Source organism: Cyclopterus lumpus, chromosome 23 (assembly GCF_009769545.1).
Source record: "Cyclopterus lumpus isolate fCycLum1 chromosome 23, fCycLum1.pri, whole genome shotgun sequence".
In the NCBI taxonomy this organism is placed as follows: domain Eukaryota; kingdom Metazoa; phylum Chordata; class Actinopteri; order Perciformes; family Cyclopteridae; genus Cyclopterus; species Cyclopterus lumpus.
Window position 1 is genome coordinate 1,308,245 of NC_046988.1, and position 14,282 is coordinate 1,322,526.

The 14,282-nt window shown below is 40.9% G+C and overlaps 3 protein-coding genes across 3 annotated transcripts; 2 read left to right on the forward strand and 1 right to left on the reverse strand.

Moving 5' to 3' along the window:
• Nucleotides 1–263: 263 nt before the first annotated feature.
• On the reverse strand, nucleotides 264–5,285 carry tmbim4 (transmembrane BAX inhibitor motif containing 4). The gene is made up of 7 exons (XM_034526470.1): nucleotides 5,029–5,285; nucleotides 3,701–3,809; nucleotides 3,161–3,266; nucleotides 2,877–2,910; nucleotides 2,690–2,807; nucleotides 2,539–2,584; nucleotides 264–1,595 (listed from the first exon to the last, which is right to left on the reverse strand). The coding sequence occupies exons 1-7, from the start codon at nucleotides 5,117–5,119 to the stop codon at nucleotides 1,389–1,391; spliced, it is 711 nt and encodes a 236-aa protein (XP_034382361.1). The 5' UTR covers nucleotides 5,120–5,285; the 3' UTR covers nucleotides 264–1,388.
• A 1,770-nt stretch (nucleotides 5,286–7,055) lies between these two features.
• On the forward strand, nucleotides 7,056–9,351 carry LOC117726241 (beta-2-microglobulin-like). The gene is made up of 4 exons (XM_034526403.1): nucleotides 7,056–7,233; nucleotides 8,228–8,500; nucleotides 8,910–8,950; nucleotides 9,028–9,351. The coding sequence occupies exons 1-3, from the start codon at nucleotides 7,170–7,172 to the stop codon at nucleotides 8,921–8,923; spliced, it is 351 nt and encodes a 116-aa protein (XP_034382294.1). The 5' UTR covers nucleotides 7,056–7,169; the 3' UTR covers nucleotides 8,924–8,950; nucleotides 9,028–9,351.
• A 1,388-nt stretch (nucleotides 9,352–10,739) lies between these two features.
• Nucleotides 10,740–13,858, forward strand: b2m (beta-2-microglobulin). Its single transcript, XM_034525949.1, has 3 exons — nucleotides 10,740–10,930; nucleotides 12,087–12,359; nucleotides 13,153–13,858. The coding sequence occupies exons 1-3, from the start codon at nucleotides 10,867–10,869 to the stop codon at nucleotides 13,164–13,166; spliced, it is 351 nt and encodes a 116-aa protein (XP_034381840.1). The 5' UTR covers nucleotides 10,740–10,866; the 3' UTR covers nucleotides 13,167–13,858.
• The last annotated feature ends 424 nt before the right edge of the window (nucleotides 13,859–14,282 follow it).

The window sequence follows — 14,282 nt, forward strand, 5'->3', positions numbered from 1 at the left end:
GTGTACACACAACTCTTATTGAAAGTTTCCCCGCTCGCAGACGATAGGGATCAACAGAAGGTATTCAACCCTTTCAGTCAATAGTTTAATCATTTCTAAAGCGTGTTAGTACATCCTCTACCTTCTTTTTGAGAATAGGATCATATTAATCTACACGGTTCAGAAAAACAAAAGAAAGACATCTCCTTTGTTTCTGCGGCAGCAGGACAAAATGAACTCCAACAAACAAACACAAAAAGCAATAAACCCACACATCCAAAAGCTCTCGGTTACATTTTTCCCTTTAGAAAATATTGCAATATTTATTTTAAAGAATGTTTAACAACATAGTTTACAGCAGTTAAAAAGGGGCAATCAACCCTAAACCATAATCAACACAACACAATGACTCATTAAGACATGCAGACTGTAGTCTGAAGCTGAAAAACATTCTGGGTGGTCCATTTATGGAGTAATTCAATAGGAACAGTTGAAGCAAGTATCTTCATAACATTTAACCATATCCCGATGATTGAGATTACTCTAGAATCACACCGTATTACTCTAAACCCTCATCATACGAGTCTGCAGTACCAAACTGTACGCCGATACATTTACACCATTGAAACATGTACAATCAATAAGCCCAGGCATGCGCTTCTTTAAACTGAACATACATAGAGTCCTCTTCTTGCTGTGTGTGTGTGTGTGTGTGGTGTGGTGTGGTGTGGTGTGGTGGGACTGATGGACAATATACTCCTGTTCAAGAACATTGAAGACATTCAACAATAAATTCAGTTTGAGAATACATTTGTGGAATGATAGATATGTGAAACCCAAATAAGTAAAATGCATTCACTAATGCCTCGCCATGCCAAATGTCCCACAGGTCACTGTTAACCAACTATGTTCTGCTCTTTATATATTTATTTATTTAGTACACCGAGCGATAAAGGGCTGCAATAAATCCCTCTTTTGTTGTTTTCTGTTAAAACAGTTGAATGCAGAAGGATGTAGTTTGTGATGCTGTTAAAGTTCCAGTGTCTTGACCTTCTGTACTGGGACTATTCCTCAGTGAAACAGGATATCTGAGCGGTCTACAGCTACAAGAGGGATTTAAATCGAAAAGCACAAGGTGAGCTGCAAATAGGCCTGCTGGGGGTGCTCGTGGGCTCAATGTCAAATCACGTGGTGTACCTTTAAGTCACTGATCCGTTTCATGATGTGATGAGGACCTTTTGGTTTCAGAACAAATGAAACCGCACTGATAGAGATCTAATTCACTTTATACAATTAGCAACACATGTGGACAGTTCACCAAGCACACAGCTTGCGCTCTAAAATCTAATGTTTGGTCAGCTCACGTGAAATCAGGGTAATCAAACACCAGCGTATCTGTGGGGGGGCTTTCAGTGCTTCTTCATGGAATCCAGGAGACGCAGGATGTGCAGGAAGAGGTTGACGATGTCCAGGTAGAGGTTGATGGAGGCCAGGATGTGCTCCTCGGGCGAGAGCTGCTTCATCAGCAGGTGTGTGTCGTAGATGATGAAGCCACAGAAGACCAGGGCCCCCACTCCAGACATGACCAGCTCAGTGCTGTCGCTGTTGAAGAAGAACTGCAGGGAGGAGAAGCGTCAGCGTGATAGGGGGGCGGGTGAGACTAAAGGCTTCTCTGTACGGTGCGAGGTGGGAGCAGAGCCTGCTAAATGGAGAGCCTATTTTAAGACATGGAATATCAGAGTTTGTCACTGAACTGCCTGAAGTATGTAGACAATCAGGTTCCACAGCTTCAGATTTGGGCTGGGCAATACATAAAAAAAAAGATCAACATCATTAGTCACCAACCTCATATTAGTCATGTCCCTACATTCTATTGATCCACTGCTTCATACAGGCTGCTGCCCACCTCGGAAGTACAACGAGCAATCTACCACCTGCAGTGTGTGGAGTCTAATCAGCCATGAGAGTCCAGTCGGAGAGGCAAGACCACAAGAGGAGGTGCAGTGTGTGCTTTTGTGAACAGGATGCAGGACAAAGCAGAGCTCAATGTAAATAGCGATATAACAACATCCCACTGCCTCTGTATGCTTTGTTCATATTATATATGCTTCACTATTTAATGGTACGGACCGAGCATCCCAACACTTGTGTCCTTCTCTCTGGCAGGTGGGTATATGAGCAGGATAATCCTCTGACGTTTAGATGTAAAACAAGTTGTTATATTTCTTTTCTCTTTATTTGCAAATTTTGTTTATTTGTATTATTTTTTTTATAGCGGCTCTTCCTCCTTCATTTCCATAAGGCCCTTTTTGTTGCTGCCCTGGTAGTAACAATAAAGGTGGAGCCGTAGGAAAAGAAGAAAAAAAAGCTTTCCCGGAACATTACCATGAATTCTGCTGGATAAACAAGACGGAAGATAAAAATGGTCCACGTGATAACTTTCCAGAATTGTAAAATCCTTTCTTACTGCACAGTGTTGTGCTGGCTGATAAGCTCACAGATCTGTTCCTCTCACTTGTATCTCCTTTCACATGAAGAAGACACTTTAAAGTCACTTACCCTCATGAAGCTTGCGATGAGGAGGATCCAGAGGCAGGCGAACAGTCTGGAAGCACAGAACAGATCAGTGAGTGGGACAGTGGCTCCCTCTGGAGGAGGGCGATAGCAGCACGGTTTTAAAAACACTGAGCGGCCGCCATGACACACTCACCCTGCTCCCAATTTACTGAAGTCTCTCTTGGACTGGAACGTGTAGATTGTCAGTCCAGCGAACACAGCACAGGTCAGGAACAAGGCTTGCAGTACAGTGGAGTATTCATAGAAGGTCACTGCGGACAGAAAGAACTCTTTGAGTCTGCTCAAAGGACGGAAACTGACTCTAAAATAAGAATACTTACAAGCTGTGGCCACAGAAATTGCTTCTAGCAGAGTCTGAAAACAAGACACAATTAGTGACACGCACACTCAAACTAGCTAGAGGCCGTTATAACACGCTACTGTACAGATTACAATCACTGAGCAGCTCAAATGAAACAAGTAAATATGGAATTAAACATAAAGGCTAGACCGGGTATAATGTACTGTAGTGCTCCAACCAGCTCATCTAAATGGTACACTCTCTAACACGGAGCCAGGGAGATTTAACTGTTTTCTACATAACAGACTGGGGGAAAAAGCTTACAAATACGAGCAGCAGGTAGAGGTTGACTGGATGCTGGTGTCTGTACACGGCCAGGGCCACCAGAACCACCAGAGAGCCCAAAGCCGAAGCCAACACCACCGCAGGACTAGGGAGGGAACCAGATCACAGTCAGACAGCAAGGATCATTTTCACAAAAGGTGTGGAAGCACAACTTTAAAGGAATACTTCACACCCACAAAATGACCCTTTGTGTGTCAGTTACTCAGCGTGTTACCTCGATGTCTTGAAGAATACTTCACTTTTCTGGCGCACCTCAGTAGTGGACAAAGAACCCGAAAAGCTAAGTAAATCCTTGATGAACTGAAGTCAATGGGGGTCCAGGTGCAGCAACAGCAAAGCTAAACAACCGTTTACGGAGGTTGTCTTAATTGGAAGAAGATTGCAAAAATGCACGTGATTGGGAGCTGATGAGGATTCGGCTGGAGACATGTTGTTCATGAAGGATTTACTCTGTTTTTTGATTCTTCATTCATCATGCGAGGGTCATGAAGCTGCCATGTCTCATCTGGTCATCCTCACCTGGCGTGGACGAACTCCTTGATGGTTTGAGAGAACATGAAGAGGGCGGAGGTGGCTGTGGTCAGGATGATCTGCACGCTCAGCAGGCTGTACACCTTCCTCAGGAAGTCTTATCCACAGAGACAACAATGGAGTCACGGAAATGCAGTGGCTGAACCGTGAGCTGGATTGTACACTTATTGTTTTTAATGTCTTTATGTGAGAAACTATCGATAGAGACTGTGTCTGCCCCACGGCCACATTTAAAATGATTATCCTTGCCTACAAAGCCTTAATTGGTGATGCACTGCCATATCTTAAGGAGTGTATAGTACTATATTACCCCACTAGAGAGCTTGTAGTACCATATTGCCCCACTAGAGAGCTGCGCTCACTAAATGCGGGGCTACTTGTGGTTCCTAGAGTCCTAAAAAGTAGGATGGGAGCCAGAGCCTTCAGTTATTAAGCTCCTCTTTTATGGAACCAGCTTCCACTTTCAGTCCGGGAGGCAGACACAGTCACCTCATTTAAGAATAGACTTAAGACTTTCCTCTTTAATAGTGCATTGCTATTAGTATTGCCAGTGCTGCTTCTATTGTCATTGTTGTTCTATTACATCCGCTGTTGCTGCTATTTTTGGTAGTTGTAACTCTTTCATCATGCCTACTAGTCTTATTATAGGAATAATTTCTGTCATATTCATTGAATTTGTTGTAACTCTATTATGTTGCCCTCAGAAGCTAATTTGTGATTTTGGGCTATACAAAATAAATTGAATTAAGATACCACCAGCTTCTGGTATTACCCGCTGGATGGGCTTAACGCTGAGTTGAGCTTGTGTAACTCTAACAGTGAGCTGTATAGTGCTACACAATTCAATTCAGTTTATTTTGTATAGCCCAAAATCACAAATCACCAAATTAGCCTCAGAGGGCTTTACAATCTGTACACATACGACATCCCTGACCTTTGACCTCACATCGGATCAGGAACAACTCCCCAAAAAAGTGAAGAAACCTTCAAGAGAGCAACAGAGGAGGATCCCTCTCCCCGAATGGACAGATAGATGTCATGTGTACAGATGAACAGCGTTAGAAAGTTACAACACATTACATGAATATGACAGAACGACATCAGGGAAAAGCGCGTTAGTTATGTTAACCCCAGGTGACGTCATCACAATGCTCTGACGGTTTGTTTCAACCAGCGCTATGAAGCTGAGAGCGCGCGACCCTTTGTGTGAAATGAATGGTCGTTAGCTAGAACAGTGCAGTGATGCACACTTCTCCAGGAGCTGCCGCTAGCTGCCGCTAGCTGACGTGGCTAGGCGCTGTCAACACGTCACTCACCCATCCGTATCTGGATACTGGCTGTGGCGACATTCGTGCCATAGTTGAAGTCGTCCTCTATGGACGACCTGGGGTACTTGTCAGTACTCATCGTGCTTCCTCAACGCGTCCTCAGCTCGATAGAGAAAGGGAACGCTTGGTTACTGCGGCTTCACGACAACACAGACGGAAACACTGGCGTTTGCTCGTGACCAAAAGCCGGACGTGACGTTGGCGAGATGAGTAAACAAACAACCCCCCCCAAAGAAATGGGTTTCTTCTTCTACTTCTTTGTGTGACCACCCGCGTTAAAGTGCATTAGCGCCACATATTGGCTGGAGTGTGGGCCAGAATTGTAACTTATATCCCCTTAACGAAACAAAGGTTCAAAAAGAAGCACAGCAACCAAACTAAACAAAACGATATTGATTATGTACAATGGGTTATGCATAGTAAATCATGAATTATGACAATAAAAGTAGTGCCAGGTCGCAAAGCGCACAGAGAACATACCTCATGTACACTACCCGTAAGAATTTACAGGATAAACAGTGTGTGAGAACATGCAGAAAAGAAAAAAACTTCTGTCTGAAATAAACAAGCTAAACACCAATTTTCAGTTTCAATTCAATTCAGTTTATTTTGTACAGCCCAATATCACAAATTACAAATTTGCCTCAGAGGGCTTTACAATCTGTACACATACGACATCCCTGTCCCAGGACCTCACATCGGGTCAGGAAAAATGTCAGTTTCTCTTTGCTTAATGAGGGCAAGTGAAGGATTCTGACTCACTCCATGTTGGCAGGGGAAATCCCAAATCCTAAACACACATTGAGAAAGGCAGCAAGAACCCGTTTGACATGCTCAGAGCATGAGCCGTCACATGTCTTTGGGCTGAGAGCAGGTCAGTGCTGCATTTAGGAGGCAGACCAGAGAATTAGGTCTTGAATTTCGTCGATTGCTGTTATCAAAAGTTGTTTTAAGTTTAGAAAATAAACAAACATAAAGAACAGCAGTTACACATAATTAAATATATAACATAAATACATACAAACAATTTAACATGTACAAAATAAACATGAAATACATTAAAATGATGTGGACTTTTTTTTTAATACGTGTCTTACTACTGAACTTTACAATACGTAAACACATGAGAAACATTGGGGGCAAGTTATTGCTTGTGACCACAAAACAGCATCGTCAATACACAACACAGATCACAGGAAGAAACCGGGGGGCAAGACAGTTAGGTAGTGAAGATATTAAGAAAAATGAAGCATGGAAAGAAGCAAAAGGTAAGTAAGATGAGAAAAAAAAGGGAGGAACAGATGACAGGAAGAAGAAACAAAAAGAGCAGTGGAATTGTGAATACCATCTATCCTTCTCGAAATGGATGGATTATTGAACGGGCCAGCCAGGCACAGGCGCAGGGGCCCAAAGTGTCAGGGGACCCCTTGGCATTGTCCTACAAAACGGGTGCATCCCACGTCACTTAATTGCATCCACATTTCCCTCACTCACAAATGAAAAGATGCAAGTTAGGGAAATGATGATGCAAATAAACTTGGGATAGACTCAAAGAGACACTGACCAACCAGAAAGAGACTTAGAATGACCACAAAGAAACATAAATTAACTACAAAGAGATCCAAAACAGCTACAAAGTCACAACAGGGCAAAACAACCACAGAAAGACCAAAACAATTATAAAGTGACACAAAACAACTACAATGAGACAGGAAATGACCACAAAGAGACAAACAAATACACAGAGAGACTGGTAAGGACTACAAAGAGACACAAAACAATAAAAAGAGGCTATAAAGTTGGTGTCTTGCTCCAATGTGATGGAATCCAATACATCCCTCCTGTCAGGGCGTCTGGATGCCACAGTTATTCTGCTTATGGCTGAGGTTAAGTTGGGTTTTCACGGAGTTTTCACAAACCTTATCTTTTCCACAATGAACCAAACCTGTTTGGGCATATTTGACCTAGCAACAGTGTGATGGAAATAAAGTATTGGCTGGCGTCATGCAGTGGGCGGTCTCGGGGCAGGTGTGTCCTCTGCTGTGCTCGAGCCTTTCGCTTTAGTTAAGCTCTCTGAGGACAAGGACCGCAACGCTTCTGAGGGACTCCAACCGAAGACCAGGACCGACATGATGTTGGCGTTTGTTCTTTCAGCTCTGCTGGCCGTCTCCTTCGCTCAACAAACCATTCACAGTGAGTACTCTTTAGTTGGTGCTGTCATTTAAAGCACAGCTTTTTGAACGGAAGGATGCCAGAAAGTGTATCTCAAGTCAAACAAGACGGCGTGGTGGCTCCAATCAAACTAAAAGACTCACAGGTGAATCGGTCTGTATGTTTTTGACAGAATACAAGCACATGAAGATAAACTGCGTTGTTTTAAATTCGGTGGAACTGTTCGAATTCAGTTTCGATTTCCCGCAAGCGGCCGTGCTGCGGCCCTCCGCTGGCCCCGCCCCCTGCGCTGGCTCCAGATGGGGCCTGCTGCACGAGCGCTACCTGAGACAGGTGTGTGTAGTGGCCATGCAGAGCATTGTTCAGTCAGTTGCCTCACCAGCTTACATTTTTCCATATGGAAGAGCTTATTTGCCATTCTTATATTACAATTACACTATGGATATCTGGAATGTTATTTCATTATTTGTGACACCTCAAAATAACAACGATGACACAAAACAGTTGGATTGTAGATCCGATGTGAAAAGTGTTTTGTTTTTTTCTCATAAGAATCCTATAGCAGATACCCAGATTGTCTAAAAAAATGAATTGTGGATATCTGAAATTGAAATGACAAAAGTGAAATCATTTTCATAGTGAGAATGACGTGGCAGGTATCTAAAATGGCCATTTAGGCTAGGAAGAATTAAATTACTGATATCTGCAATCTGGCCATTAAATGTGGAATGTTGCAGCGCTGCTCCGACGTCTCCTACAGGGGTTCATCTGGGTTGAGATGTGGACACTGGGAAGGCCATGACAAACGATTTCATATCGATTTCATAGAGATCGAACCGTTCGGCGAGCCTTGTGACCAACATTGCAAATCATAAGAAAATAAGTCAAATGTCGTCTTCGTGCCACCAGCAACCTCAACTGTTTAAATGTGAAGTCCTTTCAGTTTCAATGCAGTCGAATCAGTCGCTTGTAAAAAGGTAGTTTGGTATGATCTCCTTCTCCGTGTCGCCTTTAGCTCCTCCCAAGGTGCAGGTGTATAGCCGCAAGGTGGGAGAATTCGGGAAACAGAACACCCTGATCTGCCACGTGAGTGGCTTCCACCCCCCTGACATCTCCATCCAGCTGATGAAGGACAATGAGGAGCTCCCCAAAGCCACGCAGACGGACCTGGCCTTCAACAAGGACTGGCGCTTTCACCTGACCAAGAATGTGGACTTCATACCCATAAGTGAGGAAAAGTACAGCTGCAGGGTCACACATGGGACCAACGTTAAAGACTACGCCTGGGGTGAGTTGGGGTCAGACACAGTGTGTGTGTGTGTGTGTGTGTGTGTGTGTAACATTACAGAGAAATAAAACATGTACATCCAGCAATATTAAGGCAATATTGAGAGGTATTAGCTAGGAATATAATTATAGTATTAAACATAGTACAAGGCTAGACATTTCTCGAAAGTTATAGAGAATTTTAGTGTTATTTATATTTATTTGTATAGAGAGAGAATACAAATTTAAAAAAACAGCTGTAGACATTATAGACGTCGTGTATCAAGTATTTTGCCCTCGGTAAACCAAAAATACACAAATCAAATGCAATGTAAAGGATATGCATATTCAGTAAGTACAAATGTTGCTTCACCAGCTTTTGCAACATCAATGAAAACAATCTCCTGTATGCTTTTTTTCTTTTTGGACAGACCCAAACATGTAAAGCACATGTCTGCGGAGGCCCAGATCGGTGAGTAAACGTCCTTCCATCTAGCTGTCAAGGAAACGCCGCTGTGTTGACGCTGTGCCGTCCTTCTCTCCGTCCAGAGTGATGCCAGATGTTCTGCAGCCTCTATTCTTCACATCTTCAATCAACAGGATGACGGTCTCTGCCGACCTCCTCGCTTCTCTTTTGGCTCACAAAACAAAAATTGAAATATCATACTTCGGGAATGTTTTTACTCAACTATCTGAGTGAGACTTTGGTTTGTTATCAATGTGTTTGCTTTGAATACTTTATTTTCCATCTTTTGGTCGTGAAACGTGTGTTACTGAAAATGAAATGTTTCTTGGATTCTGTTCACAAAGTGCAGAGATTTAATGACTAATTACTTTTCTCTACCTGGATGAGCCGATGAAATGCAAATTGATCACGTTAAAAATACACAAATGGGGTTTATAAGTGTGTTCTACAATTTTGATTTGATATTTTAGAACAAGAAGTTTCCTTGTACTAAATAAATGCCTCTTTAAAACTCCCCGATGTCTTCTTTTTTTTTTTTAAACACAAACCAATGTATACTTTTATTATAGGGTTATTAATCAGTTAAATTAGACATTAAAATCAGTCTCCCAGAATGTTCCTGTCCGTTTAAGGCACCGTCGGATGCAGTGGGCCGTATAATGCTGATTCCATAGCGGAGATCACACAGATTGCATGAAAACCACTATTCCACTGTAGGAAAGTTGTCCTTAAATGTACACTACATGTCATACTATTTTCTATCTTAATCTAGAAAGTTAAGTATCAGCAGGGTAATATCCAAATAGTGACAGACATAATGCTGCTGTTTGTGACATCATTATTTCACATTGACTTCACTTACGAGCCATTGAATTTCACACTTTTGTTATCATAAAGGCCGATCAGTTTCGATGTCTTTGCCCATCATTGCTGTTCTTTTTGAGGACTAGCTGGTGAGAAAAATGGAACACCTGGCAGCTAAAGAGCAAGGGAGCGGTCATTGATTAGAGATTTAAGAAACACATAAGCATGTGCCTCTCCGATATCAGCTGATCTAACGATAACCATGAGATATTTTTACATTTATTTTGTGAGCGAATTGACTTCCTCCACAGGCCTCATTCTCACAGCAGACATTTTGACTTGTCACACAGGAAAAGCACAGGTGTAAATAATGAAATGAGTGATGGCTGGATTCCATTTAGTTGGTGTTATTCCTACAACAGTATTAAAACAATACACGGTGGAAACACTGTTTCAAATACAACCAGTACGAGCACTGTACTTACTTTATGTGTGTATCCGTCCATAGGCATATAGTGGTGCGAGAAGTATTCAAACATTTGACTGAAAAATAAGAAGCAACCTTACAGTGTAAAAAGTACTCTGTTACAAGTAAAGGTATTACGCTCAAGATCTTACTATGGTAAAAGTGCATAATTAGCACCAACATATGGTCTATGTCTGCAATATAACAAGGAGAAGTAAAAAGTACTATATTTGCTTCTAAAATGTAGTAGAATAGAAGTATTAAATAGCATATAACTGTATATTTTGTTACAGACAAATTGCATTGCATCGTGCAACGCAGTTTAGTAAACACTTTTTGTACTAATAATCCACAAGAAAACCTCGCATGCAGCTCAAATAACACGTATTTGATGAAACTGCGCCACAGAGAGCAACATGACGTTGTAAATCCTACCTAGCGACACTGCCTACTGATTATTCTATTGGTGGAGTAAAGTGGACACCCGGATGCGAAACTCGTTTTGGTGGGCGTGGTTTCGACGCCGCTCGAGCGTCCCAACGCTCACAAAGCAATAGCATACAAGAGGAAGAGGACATTCTTACTTTCGATTTGAGAGTTTGTATAAATATACCGTAACTTCATTCCCAAAGAGACGAGGTGAAATAGAAACATGAAGGCGTTTGTGTGCGCAGTGGTCGGCCTGCTTTGCTTTCCACCTTCAATAGCCAAGTCCTGTAAGTATATACTGTACATGTCGCGTTACGACTGAATTTACGAGTTATTAAGCGCGAGGCGTTATGGCAGGTAAGACCAGAGGGCTCGGTTCTCACGTTATATCTGTCCTTTAAATGTGGAAACAAAAATGGAGACCACAGAATAGTTGGCCGAACAGTAAGTAGAAACGTTGTCAGAAAAGTTGAGTTTATATTTCTCCTTCATGTTTTCGAAGCCGCTCTGACGTCGTACATGTTAAAGTGGTAACGCAGTGACGAGGCCCAGTTCCATGCTAGTGGCACTACTGATCATGTGTTTCCAATGTATTTGTATTCACGAAGCCAAGTACATGAAAGCGAAACCTAGTTCACAAGAAGTGTATTTTTTATTTCAAAACACGTGAAAAACAAGAATAAATAATCCAATACTACCTTTTAACATAGTAGAAGAATAGAATTTTGTTTTAAAAGCCCTAGCCCTTCTAATTATGTATTCGGTCTTTTTTTTTATATGCACCTGATCCTATTGGTCAAATAACACAATCTTTCTAAATAAAATGTGCAACTTTTTATGTGGCTGTCCAATCAATGCTCATGGTAAATGTAGTTCGCATAGACTGGCCGTTCATCATGACGCTAAGTCTGGACTTGGGAGTTTGGACTTGGGAGTTTGGACGTCACCACCTCAGCTGTTCTTGCTCTTATTCACTTTAAAGTATTTTTACAGTCAAATAAAATATGACAACCCTGCTTTTTTTGGTTTTCCTTTAAAATATAATCATTTTATTTAGAATTGTGTGTGTTTGTGTATATATATATATATATATATATATATATATATATATATATATATATATATACATACGTATACTTGACACATTACAGGCTCAGCGCATTTCTCACATGGCACAACTCTTTCCTTCTTGCACTGGTTTCCCACACATATAATTGTATATATATTGTATAACAAATAAAAACATCTATATAAATATATATATATATATATTTATTAATTTTAAATAAATATATAGTTTATATATATATATATAAATATATATAATATATATATATAAAATAAATATATATTTGTATATATATATATATATATATAGAATATTTTTAACAAAGAATTTCTGTACAAGTGTGAACGTTTTTCTTTCTTCCTGTTTCTCGGTAGCTCCACCAATGGTTGAGGTGTACAGCCAACGACCAGGAGACGTCGGGAAGAAGAACACTTTAATCTGTCACGTGACCAACTTCTACCCACCAGAAATCTCCATCGAGCTGCTCAAGAACTACCAGGTGATGCCCGGAGCCAACAACACGGATCTGGCCTTCGAGGAGAACTGGCACTACCACCTCACCAAATCCATACCCTTCACCCCGCACAAAGGAGACTCATTCGCTTGCAGAGTGACTCACATGAAGAAAAGCTCCATGTACATCTGGGGTACGTGTCTGTCTCTGTCTACCTCCATGTATGCCTGTCCTAGGTGTACAGTGTGAGTATACTCATTTAGAATAAGAAGACACAAAGACAACCAGAGACGTACACATTACTACACGATAACATGCTTTACTGTACAGCTTACTGTAATGGCACAAATCATTAAAGAGGAAAAAGTCACATGTTTAAAATAACATATACAATGTATAGCCTATACAGTATGAGATATGACATGAATGATATTATATGAATATATCATTTCCACATATGTGTTTTTCATCAATCATCAAAATAATAATAATAACAAAATAGATAAATATAGATTTTTCTTGTTTGGTCTCACCCAGTAGTCCCATGTTATGACTGCTGGTAATTACTTAAAAAAAAAAATTCAAACGATTAAAGCAATAACACACAACATGTACGTGAATCCCCCATAATATGAATCATAATTTACAGCACAGGTCATACAGTTAGCCTTACCCTATCTTCATATAAACAAAAGAAGAAGACACTTAACACAGGGTGTCGCAGTAGTTAAGAGGATGTGGCGGCCTTACTTGACCCACACAGACAGACCCGTCTCGCCCATTACCATGCTGGTGTGTTTTTGCTGCGTCATCACCATCAGCTCTATCACAAGTCCAGCACTTGTCTCCCAGACTATTATTATAATTGTCGTGGAAAGAGGTTTTTAAATGTTGAGCTTATTTTCGTGTCTTCTGTTTTATATGTGAAAAGTTTTACATGTTCCAAAGAGAACCGGTTCTCAACACGTTTCTGTTTCCCTCCACAGAACCGGACATGTAAGCACTACGCTTCGCCGTGCTCCAGGTGTGTCCTTTGTGTGTCCTCACTGGCGAGTGACACTAATGTGTCTATAACTGTGGGTTTTATTGTGAAGGGAAATGAGAGAAAAGATTTGTCGATACTTTGTTTCAGAAATACCAATCAATAATCAAGCTTTATTAAAGAGTAGCTAACCCCCCAAACCACTTTTATGTGTATCATTGCTGACGGGTTGAGGTCCAAACATAGACATTTTAGTGCATACATATTGTGTCTAGCCCAGCTGTTCATGTGCTGTTGTTATAGTCCGTAACTGTAGCATGAAAACATGATGGAATTAGTAAGCTAACCAGCCAACTGCAAAATAAGCACGTCTGGATTTTTCACCATCTAGAGGAATTTATTTGTGTATTATTTCCAGGATCGAGGCACAAAGCTCTGGGGTGTAGTCACTCTTTAAGTAGTTGTCCTGACACTATCTAAGGTTTAGGGCAAGTGATCACCAGGTTTAATTCTCCAAAATAATGGGCATGGATGAAATATGTAATAACATTTTCCTTACATTGAATGATGGATTTTAACATCCGCTGAGGTGTCCCGTCAGCTGTGAGCCTACAAAACAAAGCAACAAAAACATATTGCAGAATGACTCCAAAACCTTGTTTATCTGGTGTTTTATGCAATGTGACCAGGTAATAAAGGTGTACATAACACTTCTTTGTCCAATTTATTGAGTTCATACAAAATACATTTCACAGCAGAGTTTCAAATCATCAGCATGTTAGAAGGAAAGAGGAAGTACCACACTATAGATTACAGCAAATTATTGAGAACATCTGAGAAGTATGGGATAAGAGGGATAGATAGCTCACTCTAGGCTGATAATAGACAGCAGTGTGTGCCAGTGAATGACGTAGTCAGGACTTAGGAAGGTCACCTGTGGAGTACCACAGGACCAGTTTTTAGACTTTATATTAACCATACATGTAATGTTACTGAATCATTAACATTGTTCATCTTTGCAGATGATACAAATTAATTCTGCTCAGGAAAACATTTAAAGGAATGTTTGTTTGCTAAAGGAGCTAGAAATGATATAAACAAATAGTCTTTCTTGACCAGCAACACCAGAAGTTC

Coding starts and splice junctions, on each gene's coding strand:
- tmbim4 (XM_034526470.1), bottom strand. CDS start 5,119: ATGAGTACTGACAAGTACCCCAGGTCGTCCATAGAGGACGACTTCAAC. Junction 2,808..2,876: donor AATTTCTGTGGCCACAGCTT/GTAAGTATTCTT, acceptor TTCTGTCCGCAG/TGACCTTCTATGAATACTCC. Junction 1,596..2,538: donor TCATCGCAAGCTTCATGAGG/GTAAGTGACTTT, acceptor TCCTCCCTGCAG/TTCTTCTTCAACAGCGACAG.
- LOC117726241 (XM_034526403.1), top strand. CDS start 7,170: ATGATGTTGGCGTTTGTTCTTTCAGCTCTGCTGGCCGTCTCCTTCGCT. Junction 7,234..8,227: donor CGCTCAACAAACCATTCACA/GTGAGTACTCTT, acceptor TGTCGCCTTTAG/CTCCTCCCAAGGTGCAGGTG.
- b2m (XM_034525949.1), top strand. CDS start 10,867: ATGAAGGCGTTTGTGTGCGCAGTGGTCGGCCTGCTTTGCTTTCCACCT. Junction 10,931..12,086: donor ACCTTCAATAGCCAAGTCCT/GTAAGTATATAC, acceptor GTTTCTCGGTAG/CTCCACCAATGGTTGAGGTG.